Source organism: Staurois parvus, unplaced genomic scaffold (genome assembly GCF_062004578.1).
Source record: "Staurois parvus isolate SC_StPar_1 unplaced genomic scaffold, SC_StPar_1.0 ptg000849l, whole genome shotgun sequence".
In the NCBI taxonomy this organism is placed as follows: domain Eukaryota; kingdom Metazoa; phylum Chordata; class Amphibia; order Anura; family Ranidae; genus Staurois; species Staurois parvus.
The window spans coordinates 700,622-722,103 of record NW_028318645.1 but is presented as its reverse complement, the minus strand read 5'-3'; the positions used below and the strand labels follow the sequence as shown (position 1 = coordinate 722,103).

The following is a 21,482-nucleotide window of genomic DNA, read 5'->3' as shown; positions in this document are numbered from 1 at the left end:
GAGGTGACCGGATTCAATTGCTTCAGGGGACACCACGTACCCATACATTATGTCGTCTTCCCCTGTTGTCCAGGTCCTCGATGTGACGATCAAGCTCTCTTAGGTGCATAGTGTGCGTGTCTACCAGCTTGTGCATATCATGGATGGCAAGGTCTTGCGTGATAACTTTATCTTCCACTGCTTCAAGCCTTTGGGCCACCGCCTGCATGTCGATATGTAACTCAGCGATTGCAGCAGAAAGGGTCTCTTTAATATCTGATGCTACCGCTTTCAAATTCCCTATAGTGAGAGGGGAGGTTTCAGAATGGCAGGCTGCGGGTGCTGCGGCTGGACTCCTGCTCTGTGAGTGAGGCACTTTGTAAAGCAAATGTGGGGGAGAAGTAGGAGCGGAGGCCTCAGGGTGTTCTGGGGTATGAGACTAGCTGGTGGGGGGATCTGGAATGTGGGGCGGCAGGTCTCCTATCCGTTTTCCCCATAGCAGCGGTGTCTCTCCTTGTTAGTATCAAGTATTTCCACCTCCGTGTGTCAGGGCTCCAGGAACTAAGCTACCATCTTCTCTGGGCTCAAGCCTGGCCCCCCAGTAATTATAAACTTGTATAAAGATCTTCAGAAAGGCCAGGGGCCCAAGTGTAGGCCTCAGATTGTGTGGGGAGATAAGCAGGCACAGGGGCTGACACTTAAGCAGACTCCTTAGATTACTGGCTTCAGGGCCCTTCAGGGGGGCTGCAGGGGGCACTTCTGTATCTCCCAGGTGTAAGGCTGCAGAGGTTAGATATCATGCAGGCCGGGTGGGAGTTCATTATGGCCTGCTATTGTGGGAGAGCCTCGAGGCCTATATCACAGGCCGTATCCCTGGGACCGAGTGGGGGGGTCCGATAGGCCAGGGGGTTGCTCGATGTTCCAGGAGGGGGGCGCTGACGGGGATGATTCCGGCGGCAGGCCACACTAGGCCGCGATAATTCGCTGCCACGGCAGAGGGCCAAAATCACCCGGCTCTCCTCTGCAGGAGGCCTCTGGCCTCTGGCTGGTGCTCCAGGTCCACTGCCACCTGGATGGCAGCGGATTGTCAAGGTTTCTGCGGGAATTCTGAGCTATGCGGCTGGTCCAGTCGCCATCTTGGAAGGGGGTGAAAGTGTCCGGACTGGAAGGGGGTGAAAGTGTCCGGACTGGAAGGGGGTGAAAGTGTCCGGACTGGAAGGGGGGGAAAGTGTCCGGACTGGTAGGGGGGGAAAGTGTCCAGACTGGAAGGGGGGGAAAGTGTCCGGACTGGTAGGGGGGGAAAGTGTCCAGACTGGAAGGGGGGGAAAGTGTCCGGACTGGAAGGGGGGGAAAGTGTCCGGACTGGTAGGGGGGGAAAGTGTCCAGACTGGAAGGGGGGGAAAGTGTCCGGACTGGAAGGGGGGGAAAGTGTCCGGACTGGAAGAGGTTAAACAATGACTTTTGTTCAGTCTTCTCAGAAATAAATTATACTAACAAAATTAAGTTGGGAAATCATATTGGTTCCAGTAATGATGGATCTTTTTTAGGATTTCCGGAGACAGAGGCAGCAGATGAACTGGCTCCGTTAAAGATTAATAAAGCAATGGGCCCTGATGGATCATCCCAGAGATCTCAGAAAACAGGAGAAGTTCCCCATGACTGGCAGACAGCTAATATTGTACCGATCCACAAGAAGGGCAGCAAGGTAGAAGCCGGCAATAACAGGCCAGTGAGTCTAACATGGGTGGTAGTCAAGTTAATGGAATCACTCCTGAAAGGAAGGATCATTGATCATCTAGAAACACACAACTTGCTGGATCCAAAGCAGCATGGCTTTACTGAGGGCAGATCATGGCAGACACATCTGATTGGACTTTTTGACTATATCACCAATGATTTGGACCAGGGTGGTGCTGTGGACATAGAATATCTTGATTCCAGCAAGGCATGTGATACAGTTCCACATAACAATCTAATACAGAAGTTGGACAAGCTAGGACTTAGCCTTTGGGGGGTTCAGTGGATGTGCAGTTGGCTAAAGGATAGATACCAGAGTGTGGTTGTAAATGGGCATCACTCAGAACAGAGAGCAGTCATTAGTGGTGTACCCCAAGGCTCTGTACTTGGTCTTGTTCTATGTAATCTATATGTAAGGGATAGAACTAAAGGGTTGTTGGGTAAGGGGATGTCTCTTTGCTGATCACACAAAGGTGTGTAATAGGGAGGATATCCCTGGAGGCGTCTGTAGCATGTAACCGGATCTAGCATTGCTGGAAGATTAGTCAAAAAAGTTGAAATTTCAGTTCGATGTTTCTTTACTAAAATAATGATGTTTCATTACTAGAGGGGTCCATGAAGGAGGAAGGAGAACCCAATTCCTCTATATAGATCTTTATATCACTAGAGGGGTCACCAGAGAACTTGACAGATCTCGGGGCTGCAGTTCCTCTGAGCTCCACAAGGTGGGGATCTCACTTCTACCCAGACAAGAAATCTCTATGGAAGAAAGACAGGAAGTGATGTCAGGTACAGACAGGAAGTGATGTCAGGTACAGACAGGATGCTCTGGGTGAGAGATGAATCAGTAGGAATCAGAGAGGAGAATCTCAATCTGGCAGCAGAGAAGGTAATACGTAGATGAACCCCTTCAGGGGGAGGAGTTGATGATAATATATTTGCCCCCAAAGCTGGCCTACATGGTTCAGTTTTATCGTTCAGCCAGCGGGATGACCATAAAAACTGAAGTGATTCCCCCATCCACACATTGGAGGTGGATGGGGGAATCCTTCCCACTGCACTCTTGTATTCTGACAATGGGGGGACTCCTCCGCTCTCAGAATACACAGATCAGCACTGAAGCTATTGGCTGCAGCCGCTGGGGGAGTGGCTTTTATCCGGCAGTGGCCACACATGGATGGAAATGTGAGCGATCCCTGCTGAACCAGCTGAATTTCCATGGATCTATGGTCACCTTCAGTGACTTCCTCCCCTCCCCCTCATCTCCTTCATGATGGAAGTCATGCTGAGATCATCTCCCATTGGCTGAGCAATATTCTCATTTGTCTCTCAGCTCCTTCTTGCTATTCCTCGTCCTGCCTGTTGTTTCCTTGGATTGATTTTCTGTGTAGTGACCCCGGCTTGGTCTCTTGGATGCGCTCGTCTGTTGCTTGCCCTGACCTTTCTCCTGATTCCTGGATCTCCTCCTCATCTCTCCTCCATATCCTCTTACACAGCTTTTCTCCACACCTGCAGTGACCCTGGGGGGTGGAAACTTGGCACCAGCACGCCGCCAAATCCATCCCCACCATTAGGGGCTCTGGAGACAATTGTCTGCTATTTACACTCCGTTCCTCCGCACGTCACCTGATCACATGACAGCTTACTTCCACAGATTCCGGACAGATTTCTGGATGGTAAAGGTCAAAGGTCACTCTTCAGTTTAGGAGAGGTAGGACGCACCCAGGAACAATGATTTGGTTTATACAGGAGCCTCATCTAGAGGTCCCCTCAAATCTCCATCCAAATGTCCCTCCATCCAGAATCTATATGTCCTATGACATCACACTTACCACACAGCTCCTCCCCCCAATGTCCCTCCATCCAGAAGCAGAGAATCCTATGACATCACACTTACCACACAGCTCCTCCCCCCAATGTCCCTCCATCCAGAGTCAGAGAATCCTATGACATCACACTGACCTCACAGCTCTTCCTTCCAATGTTCCTCCATCCAGAGTCAGAGAATCCTATGACATCACACTGACCTCACACCTCCTCCCCCCAATGTCCCTCCATCCGGAGGCAGGGAATCCTATGACATCACACTGACCTCACAGTCCCTCCTCCCAATGTCACTCCATCCAGAGTCAGAGAATCCTATGACATCACACTGACCTCACAGCTCCTCCTCCCAATGTCCCTCCATCCAGAGTCAGAGAATCCTATGACATCACACTGACCTCACAGCTCCTCCTCCCAATGTCCCTCCATCCAGAGTCAGAGAATCCTATGACATCACACTGACCTCACAGCTCTTCCTTCCAATGTTCCTCCATCCAGAGTCAGAGAATCCTATGACATCACACTGACCTCACACCTCCTCCCCCCAATGTCCCTCCATCCGGAGGCAGGGAATCCTATGACATCACACTGACCTCACAGTCCCTCCTCCCAATGTCACTCCATCCAGAGTCAGAGAATCCTATGACATCACACTGACCTCACAGCTCCACCTCCCAATGTCTCTCCATCCAGCTTTTTTCTTTTTTTCCAGTGCTCTTAAGATGTGGGCGGACCCTTTACATCCTCACAACCAAAGCAGAACTGTTGATCCTGCATGTTATGTAATGATATCAGAATTCTTGTATCAAGCCCTGAAGTGGGGCTTTACTAAAACAAAGACCTGACCGGAGAGGTGAGGAGGATTCTGGGAATATCATTTGATGTGACTATTTGTGTTCAGATGTAGAGTTTTCCTCCTGTGAAGTCTGGAGATCATATGACATCACATTGCCTCCACCTCCCTCCCTGATAGAAGAGAGAAAGAAGAAGAAGATTCTAGAAGTCACCAGAGAGATCACTGAGCTGCTGACAGGAGAGGTGAGCGGTGCCGGGAATTCTGGGACATTCTCCAGTAACAGACAAGGGATGTGTCTGGATGGTGACTGTATCATTGTGTGTGTCAGGTTCCTATAAGGTGTCAGGGTGTCACTGTCTATTTCTCCATGGAGGAGTGGGAGTATTTAGAAGGACACAAGGATCTCTACAAGGACGTCATGATGGACAATCAGCCGCCCCTCACATCACCGGGTAAGAGGAGACTTTATTGTAAAGGAGAGAGCAGTACGGAGGATCCACCTAGATCCCCCATCATCTGATAAACACATAGAAACAATGGATTCAGTCAGTGTGTGTGTTTCCTACAGATGGATCCAGTCATGGGAACCCACCAGAGAGATGTCCCCGTCCTCTGTATTCCCGGGATTCCACACAGGAAGGTCACACCATCCCTCACCATCATCAGGTAGATGATGACAATTATTGGTAGTTGTGATTTATACACAGCATGTTTGTTACAATGAATGTTTTATTATATCTTTCAGAGTGGAATCCTCGGGGATGATAATATTGATGTTAAAGAAGAGTATAAAGAGGAGGATGAGGAGTATGGAGTGATGGAGGAGTTTTCAGAAGGACACAAGGATATGATGGAGCCACCTAATACCAGGAACCCACCAGAGAGATGTCCCCGTCCTCTGTATTCCCGGGATTCCACACAGGAAGGTCACACCATCTCTCCCCATTGCAAGGTTGGTGGGATGGAGCATCTAGAGAATGGTCTCATGGAGACAATTTGTGCATTTTTCATGTTAGTTTATATTTTACAGATGATTTTTTCTTGGTTTAGGTTGAAGATCTGATAGATATAAAAGTTGAGGGTAAAGCAGAAGAAGAAGAGGCGTATGTGAGGGATGATCAGCAGTCTATGGAGGAGGATGGAATAACGGGGACATTTATAGAGGAGGACACTCCTACAGAGATCAGCACAGGTGGGTCATGAACACTAAATCCATTCCTCCACCCATACTGCTCACTGATTGGTCCAGAGTAGGGCGGGGACTGGGTGATATCAGCCTGTAATCCCCTGGTCACTTTCCTGAGCTGTGTTCCCCGTCCTGTATTCCTGGATTTCTCTCGGATAATCTTCCTTCTCTGTGCTGCAGACACAATTCATGTATTGGAGACAGACAGAAGGGAGTATTGGCGCAGGAGAGGTAGTAGTGGGTATGCCATTCATAAAGGTTTATGGAGATAGAGGTAGTTCAGTTATAGGAGAACATGTGGACTACTCCACGAGACTAGGGGGGAGGAGAGAGGGGGGAGAAAAACTGGAGTAAATGAGTATATGGTGGTTCAGGAAGCGTTATGCAGCTTTAATAGTTCTGAAGGTGGAGGGGTCTTGTAACTCAGGTAGTTCTGGGCAGGAGGGGGGTTAAAAAATATATACAGTATATAGCTGCAATGTAAACACCGTCGTGGGGCTGCACTCTCTAGAGAAAACCGGAACTCTGTGTGAAGAGAATGGAGGAGAGAGAAGTGCGCCAGACTAAGTGTAGTAAGGAGTTAACAGTTTATTGCTCACAAGATTTAAAAGCTCACAAGATGGGGGTGATTATCAGGCATCAAGTAATGATAAAAGGACGTCATCTGGGCTGGACATCTGGAGCGGATGGTACCAGGGGCCAAGGCTCACGTGGCTGGCGCTCTTTTGTGGGTCCCAGTGGAGGAGAAAGGAGGGCAGGTGTGTGTCCAGAGAGTAGCAGTGCAGGGTAAGAACCAGGCTCTGGATAGGTGTCCCTGGCCTCTCACACCAGCATGTGTACGGTCACGTAAATCTTGTGTGCAATAAACTGCTAACTCCTTACTACACTTAGTCTGGCGCACTTCTCTCTCCTCTACAATTTATGTATCTAAACTGGATTTATGGAGATTCTGGGGTTCAGCTGGCAGTTGCTTGACCTGGGTTATGTACTTTGGATCTTCTACCCCATGTCCGGGTCTAGTAAGATCTCAGGCAGAACATTTCTCCCAGGGTTCCTTGCTCTGTGGTCTGCTGGCTGTGCCGGGTGGAGGGATATGTCTGTATAGTCTCAGACCCAAGTCACTGAGTGCAGTCTCAGGAGATGGGAGGCAGCGGTGTGGGATCTCTGCAACTTGTCTACAGTAAACATTTAATGTTCCACTGATTACTGAATACCAATATTATGAGTCCTGACCCTTACACTGTATAATTTATATTGTACATTACATACTCCTGACCCCTGCACTATATACTCTGTTGTACATTACATACTCCTGACCCCTGCACTATATACTCTATGTTGTACATTACATACTCCTGACCCCTGCACTATATACTCTGTTGTACATTACATACTCCTGACCCCTGCACTATATACTCTATGTTGTACATTACATACTCCTGACCCCTGCACTATATACTCTATGTTGTACATTACATACTCCTGACCCCTGCACTATATACTCTGTTGTACATTACATACTCCTGACCCCTGCACTATATACTCTATGTTGTACATTACATACTCCTGACCCCTGCACTATATACTCTATGTTGTACATTACATACTCCTGACCCCTGCACTATATACTCTATGTTGTACATTACATACTGCTGACCCCTGCACTATATACTCTATGTTGTACATTACATACTCCTGACCCCTGCACTATATACTCTATGTTGTACATTACATGCTCCTGACCCCTGCACTATATACTCTATGTTGTACATTACATACTCCTGACCCCTGCACTATATACTCTATGTTGTTCATTACATACTACTAAACCCCGGAACTATATACTTTGTACATTACATACTCCTTACCCCTGCACTATATACGCTATGTTGTACATTACATACTCCTGACCCCTGCACTATATACTCTGTTGTACATTACATACTCCTGACCTCTGCACTATATACTCTATGTTGTACATTACATACTCCTGACCCCTGCACTATATACTCTATGTTGTACATTACATACTCCTGACCCCTGCACTATATACTCTATGTTGTACATTACATACTCCTGACCCCTGCACTATATACTCTATGTTGTACATTACATACTCCTGACCCCTGCACTATATACTCTATGTTGTTCATTACATACTACTAAACCCCGGAACTATATACTTTGTTGTACATTACATACTCCTTACCCCTGCACTATATACGCTATGTTGTACATTACATACTCCTGACCCCTGCACTATATACTCTGTTGTACATTACATACTCCTGACCCCTGCACTATATACTCTGTGTTGTACATTACATACTCCTTACCCCTGCACTATATATTCTTTGTTGCACATTCCATACTCCTGACCCATATACTCTATGTTGTTCATTACATACTACTAAACCCCGGAACTATATACTTTGTTTTACATTACATACTCCTTACCCCTGCCCCGCTGTTCTTCATGACTACATCATGGAGTAAATAAGGAAGTGCAGTACTTCTTGTGTTGGGAAGATGGCGATGAGTGATAGAGGGGGTGGGGACCCTCGTCCTATAATCCCCTCATCACTGTCCCTCCTATAAAAGACAGTTCTGGTTGTTTCCTCACTCTCTGACTAAGGTCCATGAATAAAGAAATGACCTGGTAGGAGATCAGAGGAGCCATTTCCTAGTTCCCTTGAGGGTGGAATTGTAAGCTCCTCAGAGACCAAGCTGCCTGATGTGGGTGGAGTCCTGGTTTGGGGGAACCAATCAGCTCCTGTCTAGTAATCCTCTTTGTCTTTGTATTTTAGTCCATGGCCGGGAGATGAGGAAAACCTCCGAGGATTGTCTCACTTTGTCTCCAGACTGGAAAGTAGAAGATGAGGACATCACACAGTATAGTCCAGGAGAAAACCCGGCTCCCTCCAATGTCCATCCGGCACCACCCAGTGTAGATGGACCATCGGATTCCTCGTATCCTGAGGAACCTCAGACTGTGCGGGACCGGGCCGGCCATCCAACAGGGAAGAGGTTCTCCTGTACTGAGTGCGGGAAGGGTTTCCACTATAAATCCCATCTTAATGTGCGTAAAAGATCTCACACAGGGGAGAAGCCGTATTCCTGTCCTGAGTGCGGGAAATGTTTTTCATGTAAGTACAATCTTAACACACATCAGAGATCTCATACAGGGGAGAAGCCGTATTCCTGTCCTGAGTGTGGGAAATGTTTTTCACAGAAGTCCAGTCTTCACACACATCAGAGATATCACACGGGGGAGAAGCCATATTCTTGTCCTGTGTGTGGGAAACGTTTTACACAGATATCCCATCTTTACACACATCAGAGATCTCATACGGGGGAGAAGCCGTATTCCTGTCCTGAGTGCGGGAAATGTTTTTCAGTGAAGTCCAGTCTTTACACACATCAGCGATCTCACACGGGGGAGAAGCCATATTCCTGTCCTGTGTGTGGGAAATGTTTTTCAAAGAAGACCAATCTTTCCAGACATCAGAAATCTCACATGGGGACAAAGCTACAGTATAGTCCAGGAGAAAACCTGGCTCCCTCCAATGTCCATCCGGCACCACCCAGTGTAGATGGACCATCGGATTCCTCGTATCCTGAGGAACCTCAGACTGTGCGGGACCAGGCCGGCCTTCCAACAGAGAAGAGATTCTCCTGTACTGAGTGCGGGAAATGTTTCCAATATAAATCCCAACTTAATAGGCATAAAAGATCTCACACGGGGGAGAAGCCGTATTCCTGTCTTGAGTGCGGGAAATGTTTTTCAGTGAAGTGCCATCTCTACACACATCAGAGATCTCACACGGGGGAGAAGCCATATTCCTGTCCTGAGTGCGGGAAATGTTTTTCAGTGAAGTTCAATCTTTCCACACATCAGAGATCTCACACAGGGGAGAAGCCGTATTCCTGTCCTGAGTGCAGGAAATGCTTTTCATTGAAGTCCAATCTTCATAAACATCAGAAATTGCATACGAGGGAGAAGCCGTATTCTGGTCCTGAGTGCGGGAAATGCTTTTCAGAGAAGTCCATTCTTCATAAACATCAGAAATCTCACACGGTGGAGAAGCCATATTCCTGTCCTGAGTGTGGAAAATGTTTTTCAGCTAAGTGCAATCTTCACACACATCAGAGATGTCACACGGGGGAGAAGCCGTATTCCTGTCCTGAGTGTGGGAAATGTTTTTCACAGAAGTCTCATCTTTCCAGACATCAGAGATCTTACACGGGGAGAAGCCACTTTCCTGTCCTGAGTTAATATTGTTATCCTTCAATAAAATGGCGGCCGTTATGTTTATTAATTTATTTCTTTAGCCGCTCTTATTTTTGTCCTTTATTTATCATCCTATTGTTCAGCATTTATTATTCATTCCTTTGTTTTGCATTCCCTGGTGGGCTGAGTGGTTTTCCCTAAGCGGTTCTGTTTTGTCCCGCTGCCTTGCCGGACTTCCAGAAAATGGCACCCGCGTCGCGCATGCGTGCGGGAGCTATAAATAGCGGACATCATCAGCGGCAAGGCTATCCCTTCGATAATGTGTTGCATGAAACGCGTAAGGGAGGAGCAATGCCATGCTGACGTCACGTCGCCGAGGCCGCATGTTGGTCCGGTGGCCATCTTTATCACTGCATATGTAAGTTTGATTTTTTTCAGCACCAATATTTGGATTCTTTGCCCATATCTATTCCAGAGTTCCTACACTATAATATCCATGTGTGGTGGCTGATTACTGAGCCGTGGAAGGTGGAAGAGTAACATCTGACAGTATCGGTGCACCTTGGCTGGATTGGATATTAAGGAGCAGTTCCTCCCCCACTCCCTGTAATGGATTGGTCCGTTAGCAATGTCTGGAGTGCTCCCCCTGCTGTGTGTGTGCCAGTGGAGCCCCCTTCTGCCCCGACCACATCCATGATGACCACCAGGGTCCTGTTTGGAGGGTATTGTTACATGTGCATATAACTTCCGGTAAGAGCAAGAACATACCAATCTATCACCATCTGAAGTCACGAGCACTGGAGCAGGGGCGGACTGACAACTCATGGGGCCCCCCGGGCAATAGGGGATCATGGGGCCCCTGTATCCTTATCCAAACTCAAAAAAGCCTATGAAAAAGGTACCAGGGGCATCTCATGGGGCCCCCTACTGACCCCGGGCCCTCGAGCAGTGCCCGAGTTTCCAAATGGTCAGTCCACCCCTGCACTGGAGTTATTTCCAATATTCCTGCTTCCCAGTCACCAGAATCACTATTATACTTGAAGTGTTCTAACGATCACCATCTCGATTCTCATCCAGTCACGAGTTTACTGGAATATGGATTCATCAGCACGTTTTTGCACTTTATGCACTTTATTTATTTATGTTTACACTTATACATTTTAGTGGAATATTTATGGATTTATTTGTGCTTATTTTGGTTTTAATCCATTCACCATATTTCTTGTCACTGGATTTTCTCCAGTTCATTGTTTTCACCAGATCCTTTGTATTAGCACTGCATACCTATTGACCATTTAGCAGAGGATTTCGGGGTTCTGTCCTTTTATGCCAGCAGCTCATTTGTGTGTTTTGTGCGCTCACCTATACTCTATTGATTACATCGGAACATGTTGTTTCCTTTCCAAGTCGGCAGATCTTCCACAAAACTGTTCCACACACAGATGGAATCCGTGACGACAACAAACTCCTTGATATTATGGTCTGTAGCAATGTGAACAGTTCTGTATACAGCTGGGAATTCCAGCACTTGGCTGCTCTTGGCACCAATACTGCCCCCTACTGATACATTTGGGAATTGTCCTGTCCGGGTGATTCCAATGCCGGCTACTCATTGTCTTTCCTGGTCTATGGGGGTGTGATCAGCACAGCCATCAATATATACACATGGCAGTAATGGACAGTAGTCCTCGTCATCGGCCTTGTAAGGGGAAGATCATTGTTCTTCTAAGAAGTCATCTAATGGCTCTTCTGTATGAGAAGGAGCTGAACAATCCTGGAGTTGGCCGGACCTCGGGATACAACTCTTTATTTCCTTTATATGGGACTTGTAATGGCCATCCTTGTGAGGATGATGTCCAGGCAGGGATTCTGCTGGGTGATAAATTACCATCTCGGATTTGTCACTTTGTAAATATTGCAGAGGTTGATGTTCAGTTATATTATTATTTCCTCACCCTGAATGTAACTTTTACAGTTTTGAAGGGCCCAGACTGGGGCTAGTAATGCTTTCTCACAGTCATTGGATGTGATGTGTACAGGTGACAGGGAATTACTGGCATAGGCAATGATTGGTTCAGATTGTCTTGTTTGTGATCCAGTACAGCATTGATACTGAGGTTTGTGAATCCAGTTCCCAGATAGAAGGGTTTTCCTCCTTCTGGATAAGCCAGGCACGGGGCTTGGGGGAGTTTCCTTGTCAGCTCATTCATGGCTCGCTCCTGAGCCCCCCCCATGTCCATGGTATATTCTTCTTTAGTAATGTCAATAAAGGTTTCCTGATTTCTGCCTAGTCATCAATAAACGTAGGTGAGTAATTCATCACACCCACAAATGATCTCACGTCACTGATGTTGGGAGGTGTTTTACACTTCATCACGGCCTCCACTTTCTTCTTTTGTGGATTTAGGCCTTCAGAGGTCACTTCATGTCCAAGGAAGGTGACTTTGTACGGCACCTGTCAGGAATGGACTTGCCAATAACGGTGGGACTTACCTGCCTTGTGGGCTGCAGTACCAGGGCTGGCCAGCGGGTGCTCTCAGCAATCAGAGACTCACCCCTGCAGTCAGTCAAAACACCTGAAGCTGATTGCAGGGGTTGTATTTAACCATTAGCCGCCCGGCCAATGGCCGTTTGGCGGCTTCAAATGTGTCTCTGCACTCCGGGTGAGCGCCATTTGGCGTGCTCCCGCACATGCGCAGTTTGCGCTAATGCAGAGCGGCGCAGCAGTGCGATCTGTCACCGCCCGTGCACCTCGGACACGGCCGATGACAGATCTGAGTACCGGCTCCCGTTGCTGGTACCATGTGATCTGCTGTGACCAATCACAGCAGGTCACATGACAGTTGTATACAATGGATGGCTTCATTCATGATGCCATCCATTGTATACTAGTGCCTAGCTGTGAATGGTCACAGCTAATCACATGCACATGTCATGTGATTAGCTGTGACCAAATCACAGCTAAGCACAAAAAAAAAAAAAAAAAAAGCTGAATGAATCGATTTCATTCAGGTAAATGCTTGCTTATAGCAAAGTAATTCTTTGCTATAAGCAAATTGTGTAAAAAAAAAAAATACTGATCACTTCCCCAAAGTAGTACAATGTTACTATGGTAACATTGTACTACTTTGGTCATAGTAAAATATGAAAAAAAAATCTTAAAAAAAATAAAAAAAAATGTAATAAAAAATTAAATATAATAAAAAAATGTAAAAAAAAAATATATATTTTTTTTTCATACTGTCACCAGTCAGTGTCCCTGTTAACCGCCATGCCAGTTATATGATGACGCTGTACTGCACTGGTGACAGGATGTAAAAAAATAGTGAAAATAATTTTTTTAATTTTTTCATTTTCCGAAAAATTATGACAAAAAAATACAACTTCAAAAAACTCGCCATTCCTCTTATGAAGTATGTCGGACTGTCTACTTTGCAAAAAGGGGTCATTTGGGGGATATCTGTACTGTTCTGACATTCTTGGACCTCAAGAAATTAGATTGGCTGTCAGTACTTCAGGATTGATCAATATTCAGATCTATACCATAGTTTGTGAACTCTATAACTTTCCTACAAACTAAATAATACATCCTAATTTGGGTTATTTTCACCAAAGACATGTAGCAGAATACATCTCGGCCTAAATTTATGAAGAACAATTATTTATATGTAAACCTTTATAACAGAAACAAAGAAAAATTTGTTTTTTTTTCAAAATTTTTGGTCTTTTTTTGTTAATTTAGCAAAAAATAAAAACCCCAGCGGTGATTAAATACCACCAAAAGAAAGCTCTAGTTGTGTGAAGAAAATGATAACATTTTAATTTGGGTACAGTGTTGTATGACCGCGCAATTGTCATTCAAAGTGTGAGAGCGCTGAAACCAGAAAAATGGCCTGGGCAGGAAGGTGTAAAATTGCCCGGTATTGAAACGGTTAAGGAATGGCCAGACTCACAGTCAGGGCCTTGGTGTGTGTTTTTCCATGGGCCCCTGTATCTTGTAACCTGCATTCCTGTTCCTGTTCCTGTTTCTGCCTGACTTGTTGCCGATCCTGACCTCTGCTGACTTCTGTTTGATCCCTGGCTTGTGACCCTGACCATTCTCTCCACCTGCTCCTCCTGTACCTACCTGCCCGATAGTTATCGACCCGGCCTGCCTGACTACGTTGTGCTCTATATGTGTATGTACCTGTGTATCTATATCAGTTTAGGTTTGGGTTTGTTTCACCTTGTTGTATGTATTTGTGTTAGCTTGGGGTTTGGTGCACTGCGTTTATATTTGTATTGTTAGTCTCAATAAATTATATTATTTACTATATCTGAAGCCTGCGTTTCCCTGTGTCAGTCCACACACTTCTGGTCACACCCGCATCCCTGACAGCACCATTGGGCTTTCTGTAATGAGATTGTAACACCTGCCTCTCTCAGCTGATTTAACATGTATAATTTTTAGGATATGATTTTCAACAGAAGAAAATATTATCCACATATGTTACATTTCCTCTCTGTGCAGCATCAGGCATGGCCTTATGTAAAAACCAGCAAATTCATGGCCTGAGTTTATGTAACCTAAAGACATACGGGTCCAGGTATATTGTTCTTTATCCAAGGTGAAGGCCAGTCTGCATTGGTCTCCAGGACTTATCCTGACTGTCCAATAACCTTGGGCACAATCCAGCGCAGTAAAGATCTCGGCTCCCTGCATCTGTACCAAGCATTGGTCAATATATGGGAGGGGTCAGCCGGACATATATACACATTTGTTGAGCTGTGTGAAGTCGGCACACAGACACCATTGACCATTTGGTTTAAGGATCCCTAAGACAGGATTATTATAAGAACTGTGCACCGGTCTTATCATACCTCTCTGTAAGGTTCCTTATGATTTCTGACAACGAATCGTAACACGCCAGAGGAAGTCCATATTGCTTGATATAGACGGGAGGTGCATCAGGATCAGTCTGGATCCCGGCTATGTGATTGTCTGTAACACCAGTCATAAGAATCTTTACAAACATATCCTGGAATCCCATAAGGACTTCATTTAGCCGTTGGTGCTCTGGGTCATTAGATCATCCATCAGTGAAGGATATTTACATTTTCATTGGCTTCCTCAAGCCTGTCAGTGAGGTCATGATATTCCTTTGTTCATTAAGAGGAGGATTAAATATAAGAGAGGATTCCTCCACCTTACAAGTACCTATCTCAGAATGGAAAGCAGACATTGAGCGAATGGTGAACAATCCTTCAGGAGAAGAATGAAATGTTTGCTCAACTGGACTGCACAGGACATGTCTCCCTGAAGCTCCTCTGTGCCGCTGGGAAGACTCTGCTACTACTAAGCGCAGGGGTGTTTTAATTGCTCTTCACCATACTACACCCTTCAAGTTATTCACTGAAATTAGAGATCCAGAGGGTCGTTACCTTCTACTTGTTGGGCAATTGCTGGATTTTGAGGTCACCATTGCCACTTATTATGCTCCAAACCAGGGTCCTCTGCCATTTCTTTCCCATTTCTTCTCAGTTATTGATCATCATAAACGAGGCACGCTCATAGTCTGTGGAGACTCTAATTGTATACTATACCCTTTTCTAGACAAATCCCCGCAATCCCACTCTCCGCACACCCCCAAACACTCCTTCCAATCCATTCTGCAACAGTACTCACTGGTTGATTCTTGGAGGGAATCCAATCCTACTAAATGCCAGTACACTTTTTACTCCCATCCATACAAAGTCTTTTCAAGAATCAATCATATTTTTATGACCGCCAGTTCTTCCCCCCCCTCGTATTTTGTCTTCCGATATCCTTCCGATTCCATGCAGTGATCACCACCATTGCCTCTCTAGTGCCTTCTCCCCCTGATCCCTCTTGGACCATCAACGAACGCCTGCTGGCCGACCCAGCTCATTGCACAGAGATAGCAGCTGAGCTCAAAGAGTATCTCTCCTTAAATCAAACCCCTGAGATCTCCCCCCTCCTATTATGGGAAGCTCACAAACCAGTACTCCGCGGATTCTGTATCAGTAAAGCCTCCTTCCTGAGCAGAGAAAGGAGGCAGAAACGCCTCCTCCTTGAACAAGCATACGACCAATCCCATAGTGCCTTTAAAATCCCCCACCCCTGCTAACAAAGAAGCCCTTGAGCACTCTCGACTAGCCCTGGATCTCTTCCCTACGGACGAAGCCAAGCTCTCCATTCGCAGGTCTTGACACAAATTTTACACTAAAGCCAATAAGCCTGGCACTCTTCTTGCTCTCTCCGTAAACTAGACCAAACTGTTAAGCCCATACGGTTATGGACCTCATCTGCACATTTCACCAGCAACCCAGAACGGATCCTGCGAACTTTCTACAAGCACCTCTCGCATCTCTACTCTGCCTCCGCAACCTTTGACTCTTCCCATGCCGAAGCCCTTTTCGCTTCTCTTCCTTTTCCGAAATTGGCCAAAAATCATCTTACAGCACTAGAACGACCCGTCACTACAGTCGAAACCTTAAATGCTATTAATTCCCTGAAGTCCCGCAAACGCCCAGGACCTGATGGCATTTCTGCCACGTACTATAAAAAGTTTGCCCCCATTCTCACACCTCTCATGACAAATGCGTTCAATGCCATACTCTCGGGTCATACTTTTAACCCAGATACAGTGCAAGCCAACATTTCTATGATTCCTAAGCCGAACTCAGATGATACACAATGGTCTAACTTCAGACCAATTTCCCTCCCTAATGTAGACGTTAAACTGTTAGCCAAAATCCTATCTACTAGTCTCAACGCATGCATTGGATCCCTGATCCACAATGATCACGTTGGCTTCATACCAACCCGGCAAGCAGGAGACAACGTCCGACGTGCATCCCTATTAGCACATTTAGCCAAATCCCACAATATTCCCACATGCTTTTTGTCCTTGGACATACGGAAGGCGTTTGACACAGTCTCATGGCCATACTTACACTACATTCTGCGCCGATGGGGCTTTGGCCCACATTTCTTAACCTGGATCTTTTCTCTCTACCAGGGCCCCTCGGCCAGAATTAAATACCTAGGACATCGATCCACTCATTTCCCAATTTTTTGTGGCACCAGGCAAGGTTGTCCCCTATCCCCCTTGCTTTTTTCACTAGCTATAGAACCGCTGGCACTATTGATTAGAACCGACCCAGATATCCGCGGACTTGAGATAGGAGGCACCTCGCATAAACTGTGCATGTTTGCAGATGACGTCCTACTTTTCCTCATCTCTCCCTTAACATCTACACCTACCTTACTTCGCCTCCTTGATAGGTTTGGTGAGCTCTCTGGCCTTCAAATCAATCCCCGGAAATCATTGGCGCTTAATATCTCGCTTCCACCTAACGAACTTACCCACCTAAAACTGATCTTGCCATTCTCATGGACGCAAGACTCTGTTCCCTTTTTGGGTATAAAGCTCACCTCGCATATCTCAGGTCTTTATACCGCTAACTACATCCCTATGCTGGCTCATCTAACGGCACTTATGACTAAATGGTCCTCCCTTCCTCTAGCTTGGCTAGGCAGCATAGCGGTCATGAAGATGTCGATTCTTCCCAAAATCCTCTATCTTTTCAGGGTTCTCCCTATCCCAGTACCCGCCCACTACCTTTGTATTCTGCAGCGCCACATTTCTTCCTACATTTGGGGCAAAGCCCCCCCCCGTGTTTCCCGCTCTACTCTATACCGATCTAAACTTCATGGCGGTCTGGGCCTCCCTAAGATCAGCAAATACTACCAAGTGGCACATGTGGCACAACTGCCGAAATATCATGCTACCTATGATATCCCGCAGTGGGTCATTCTCGAATCCATCGAATGCGACCCCTTTTCTACTGCAAACCTTCTTTGGCTGAGACACATTGATCGCCGCACAATTGAGAATCCCATCACCTCACATTTTTTGTCCCTTTGTGACAAACTGAGGTCTCGTTACCTTCTACAATCACCCCCTAATCCCCTTCTTTCCTACCTTCGTAATCCAGCCTTCCCCCCCAGCCTGGTCCGCACCACATGTCTTTACTCGATGGGATACGGCTGGTCTCACTCAGACCCGACACTTCATGCTCAGAAATAAATTTAGATCTTTTACCTCACTATGTGAGTCCCATAACCTCCCCACCTCTGAGTTATTCAGGTATCTGCAGTTGAAACATTTCTTTGCTCCGTACACAATGGCCGCCAATCCAGTTTCCACTATGTCTCCTTTTGAGCGAGCATGTCTCAGAGACCCTCATAGACGAGGCCTCATATCCTATATATATTCCCTTCTTACAACCTCAACCATACCTCCATTACCCTCATACACAGGAAAATGGGAAGCGGATTTAGGCCGGCATATTGACCCATCAGATTGGGACCTCATTTGGTCCACTACCAAAGAGTCGTCGCAGAATATTGTGGACCTGGAGACCAATTACAAAGTCCTGACCCGCTGGTACCTCATCCCAACTAGAATTGCAAAATTTACCCCTGATTACCCCCCAGTTTGTTTCAGAAGCTGTGCAGACCTAGGAACATTTTTTCATATTTTGTGGGATTGCCCAATTGTCCGAGCTTTCTGGGCGGAGGTTTTTAGAATGCTGTCCGCACTCAGTGCCATAACCCTCCAACCAAGTCCACTAGTCGCGCTTCTCAACCACCGGACATCACGAAGGCAAATTTTAACCTCATTCTACAAGTCACCACTGCAGCCAAACAGGTTATCGCTAAGTCATGGAAGTCTCCCTTACTGAGTACGACTGCAGTTATGATTAGGGTCACTCAGGCGATGATCCACGCAAAAATAGCCACTATCTTAGATTCCATCACTAAGTTTAAAAAGGGTTGGAATCCATAAGTAGAGCATTTCCTCCCATCCAATTTTGACATCTCCCTCCTCAATCCATAACCTATGCCCTCTGCTTTACTGGGACCATCCCTTGCTGATATTGTGATTATCTGGCTATTTTCCTTTCCCCTTCCTTGGAGCCGTACGCCCTATTCCTTCCTTACTCCCCCCCCTTCTTGTTAGGCCCTAATTGATTGTTGATGTTCACTTATGTTAGTGCTGCCTGACTTTGTATTAACGGGAACTCTTATCGTTCATCTACTGTACACCTCTAATCCCCCGTATGGTTACTTATCATTTGTCATGTGTTACATTAAATCAATAAACATTTCTGAACAAGAAAGTATATATTGCTCACACAAGCCATGAGTATATGTGGAATTACACCCTAAAATATATTCTGCTACTTCTACTGAGTATGGGGATACCACATGTGTGAGACGTTTGGGGAGCCTAGCCACATACAGGAGCCTGAAATCCAATGACCACTTTGAAAGCCTGAAGATGCATAACTTCTGCATCAGTTTTGGAGGCCCTGACATGCCAGGATAGAACCAACCCCCCCCCCCCCAAATGACACCTTTTTGGAAAGTAGACACCCCAAGGAATTTAAAAAGAGGCATGTTGAGTATTTTGCAGATCTCATTTTTTCTCACAAGGTTTTGAAATATAAAAAAAGAAAAGAAAAAATGTTTTTGTTTTTTTTCTTCAGTTTTCAAAAACATGTGGCAACAAATTAGATCTACACTACCAGGCGCTTCTTGGGGCTGCAGTTCCTCTGAGCTCCACAAGGTGGTGATCTTACTTCTACCCAGTCAGGAAGTCTCTATGGAAGACAGGAAGTGATGTCAGGGACAGACAGGAAGTGATGTCAGGTATAGACAAGAAGTGACCTGGAATAAAGACAAATTTCCATGTGGCACAAAGAAAAAGAGACATTGCTGGAAGTAGCAGCAGAGGAGGTAATAAGATGTTATTTCCTATTTACACCCAGTAACCCCCCGTCATGTCCGTCCTCTTCCTCCATAGTCACGTCCGTCCTCTCCCTCCATAGTCACGTCCGTCCTCTTCCTCCATAGTCACGTCCGTCCTCTTCCTCCATAGTCACGTCCGTCCTCTCCCTCCATAGTCACGTCCGTCCTCTTCCTCCATAGTCACGTCCGTCCTCTTCCTCCATAGTCATGTCTGTCCTCTTCCTCCATAGTCACGTCCGTCCTCTCCCTCCATAGTCACGTCCGTCCTCTCCCTCCATAGTCACGTCCGTCCTCTCCCTCCATAGTCACGCCCGTCCTCTCCCTCCATAGTCACTCCCGTCCTCTCCCTCCATAGTCACGCCCGTCCTCTCCCTCCATAGTCACGCCCGTCCTCTCCCTCCATAGTCACGTCCGTCCTCTTCCTCCATAGTCACGCCCGTCCTCTCCCTCCATAGTCACGTCCGTCCTCTTTCTCCATAGTCATGTCCATCCTCTCCCTCCATAGTCATAGCCGTCCTTTCCCTCCATAGTCACGTCTGTCCTCTTCCTCCATAGTCACGTCCGTCCTCTTTCTCCATAGTCACGTCCGTCCTCTTTCTCCATAGTCACGTCCGTCCTCTTCCTCCATAGTCATGTCCGTCCTCTTCCTCCATAGTCACTGTGACATCTTTTATCTCCAGCAGATGATGATACACACATATATAGTGTGGGAACCCAGATGAACCCCTTCAGGGGGAGGAGTTGATGATAATATATTTGCTCCCAAAGCTGGCCTACATGGTTCAGTTTTATCGTTCAGCCAGCGGGATGAGAGAAAAAAATAATATTATTATTATTATTATACAGGATTTATGGCACCAACAGTTTGCTCAGCGCTTTACAATATAACGGGAGACAATACAGCAACAATACAGTTCAATACAAGAGGGAAAGGAGGGCCCCGATCCTGGGAGCTTACAATCTAGGAGGGAGGGGCTAGTGGTAAAAAAGGTAGTAACTGTGGGGGATGGACTGGTTGGAAGAGTAGAAGATTCCAGTATTAGCTGAGGGCAGGAGAGGCTTCCCTGAAGAGATCGGTTTTCAGAGATCGCCTAAAAGTAAGCAGAGTAGGCAATAGTCTGATAAATTGGGGTAGAGAGTTCCAGAGGATGGGGGAAGTCCTGGAGCATGGGAGGAGGAGACAAGGGAGCTAGAGAGCAGGAGGTCTTGTGAGGAGAGAAGAGGACGGTTTGCGTGATATTTAGAGAAAAGATCGGTAATATAATTTGGGGCAGAGTTATAAATGGCTTTATATGTTATTGTTAGTGTTTTGAATTTTATCCGTTGGGCAACGGGAAGCCAGTGGAGGGATTGGCAGAGAGGGGTGGAGGACACTGAATGGAGGCCAGTGGAGGGATTGGCAGAGAGGGGTGGAGGACACTGAGTGGAGGCCAGTGGAGGGATTGGCAGAGAGAGATGGAGGACACTGAGTGGAGGCCAGTGGAGGGATTGACAGAGAGGGGTGGAGGACACTGAGTGGAGGTCAGTGGAGGGATTGGCAGAGAGGGGTGGAGGACACTGAGTAGAGGCTAGTGGAGGGATTGGCAGAGAGGGGTGGCTGATACAGGACGGTTAGTAAGGTGGATGAGTCTGGCAGCAGCATTCATGATAGACTGAAGTGGGGATAGCCTGTGATGAGGTCGGCCAATGAGAAGGGAGTTACAATAGTCAAGGCGAGAGAATAAGTTGCTTAGTGGTTAGGAACGGGCATATCTTGGAGATGTTGCGGAGGTGAAGTCTACATGATTTGGACAGTGATTGGATTTGGGGATGAAAGGACAGATGGGAGTCTAGGATTACACCTAGTACCCTGGCATGAGGGGTGGGACTGATGGTTGCATTATTGATCTTGATGGAGAAGTCGGGGGAG

General features: G+C 46.5%; 1 protein-coding gene across 1 annotated transcript in view; it reads left to right on the top strand.

Moving 5' to 3' along the window:
• The window catches only part of LOC149443560 (uncharacterized), a 74,494-nt gene that overhangs the window by 34,381 nt on the left and 18,631 nt on the right, over positions 1-21,482 (top strand). Inside the window, exons 3-4 of the mRNA XM_089655570.1 lie at positions 8,398-9,793; positions 18,080-18,255. Coding sequence (XP_089511696.1) covers positions 8,398-9,793; positions 18,080-18,255 — 1,572 coding nt within the window. The remainder of the gene's footprint in view (positions 1-8,397; positions 9,794-18,079; positions 18,256-21,482) is intronic.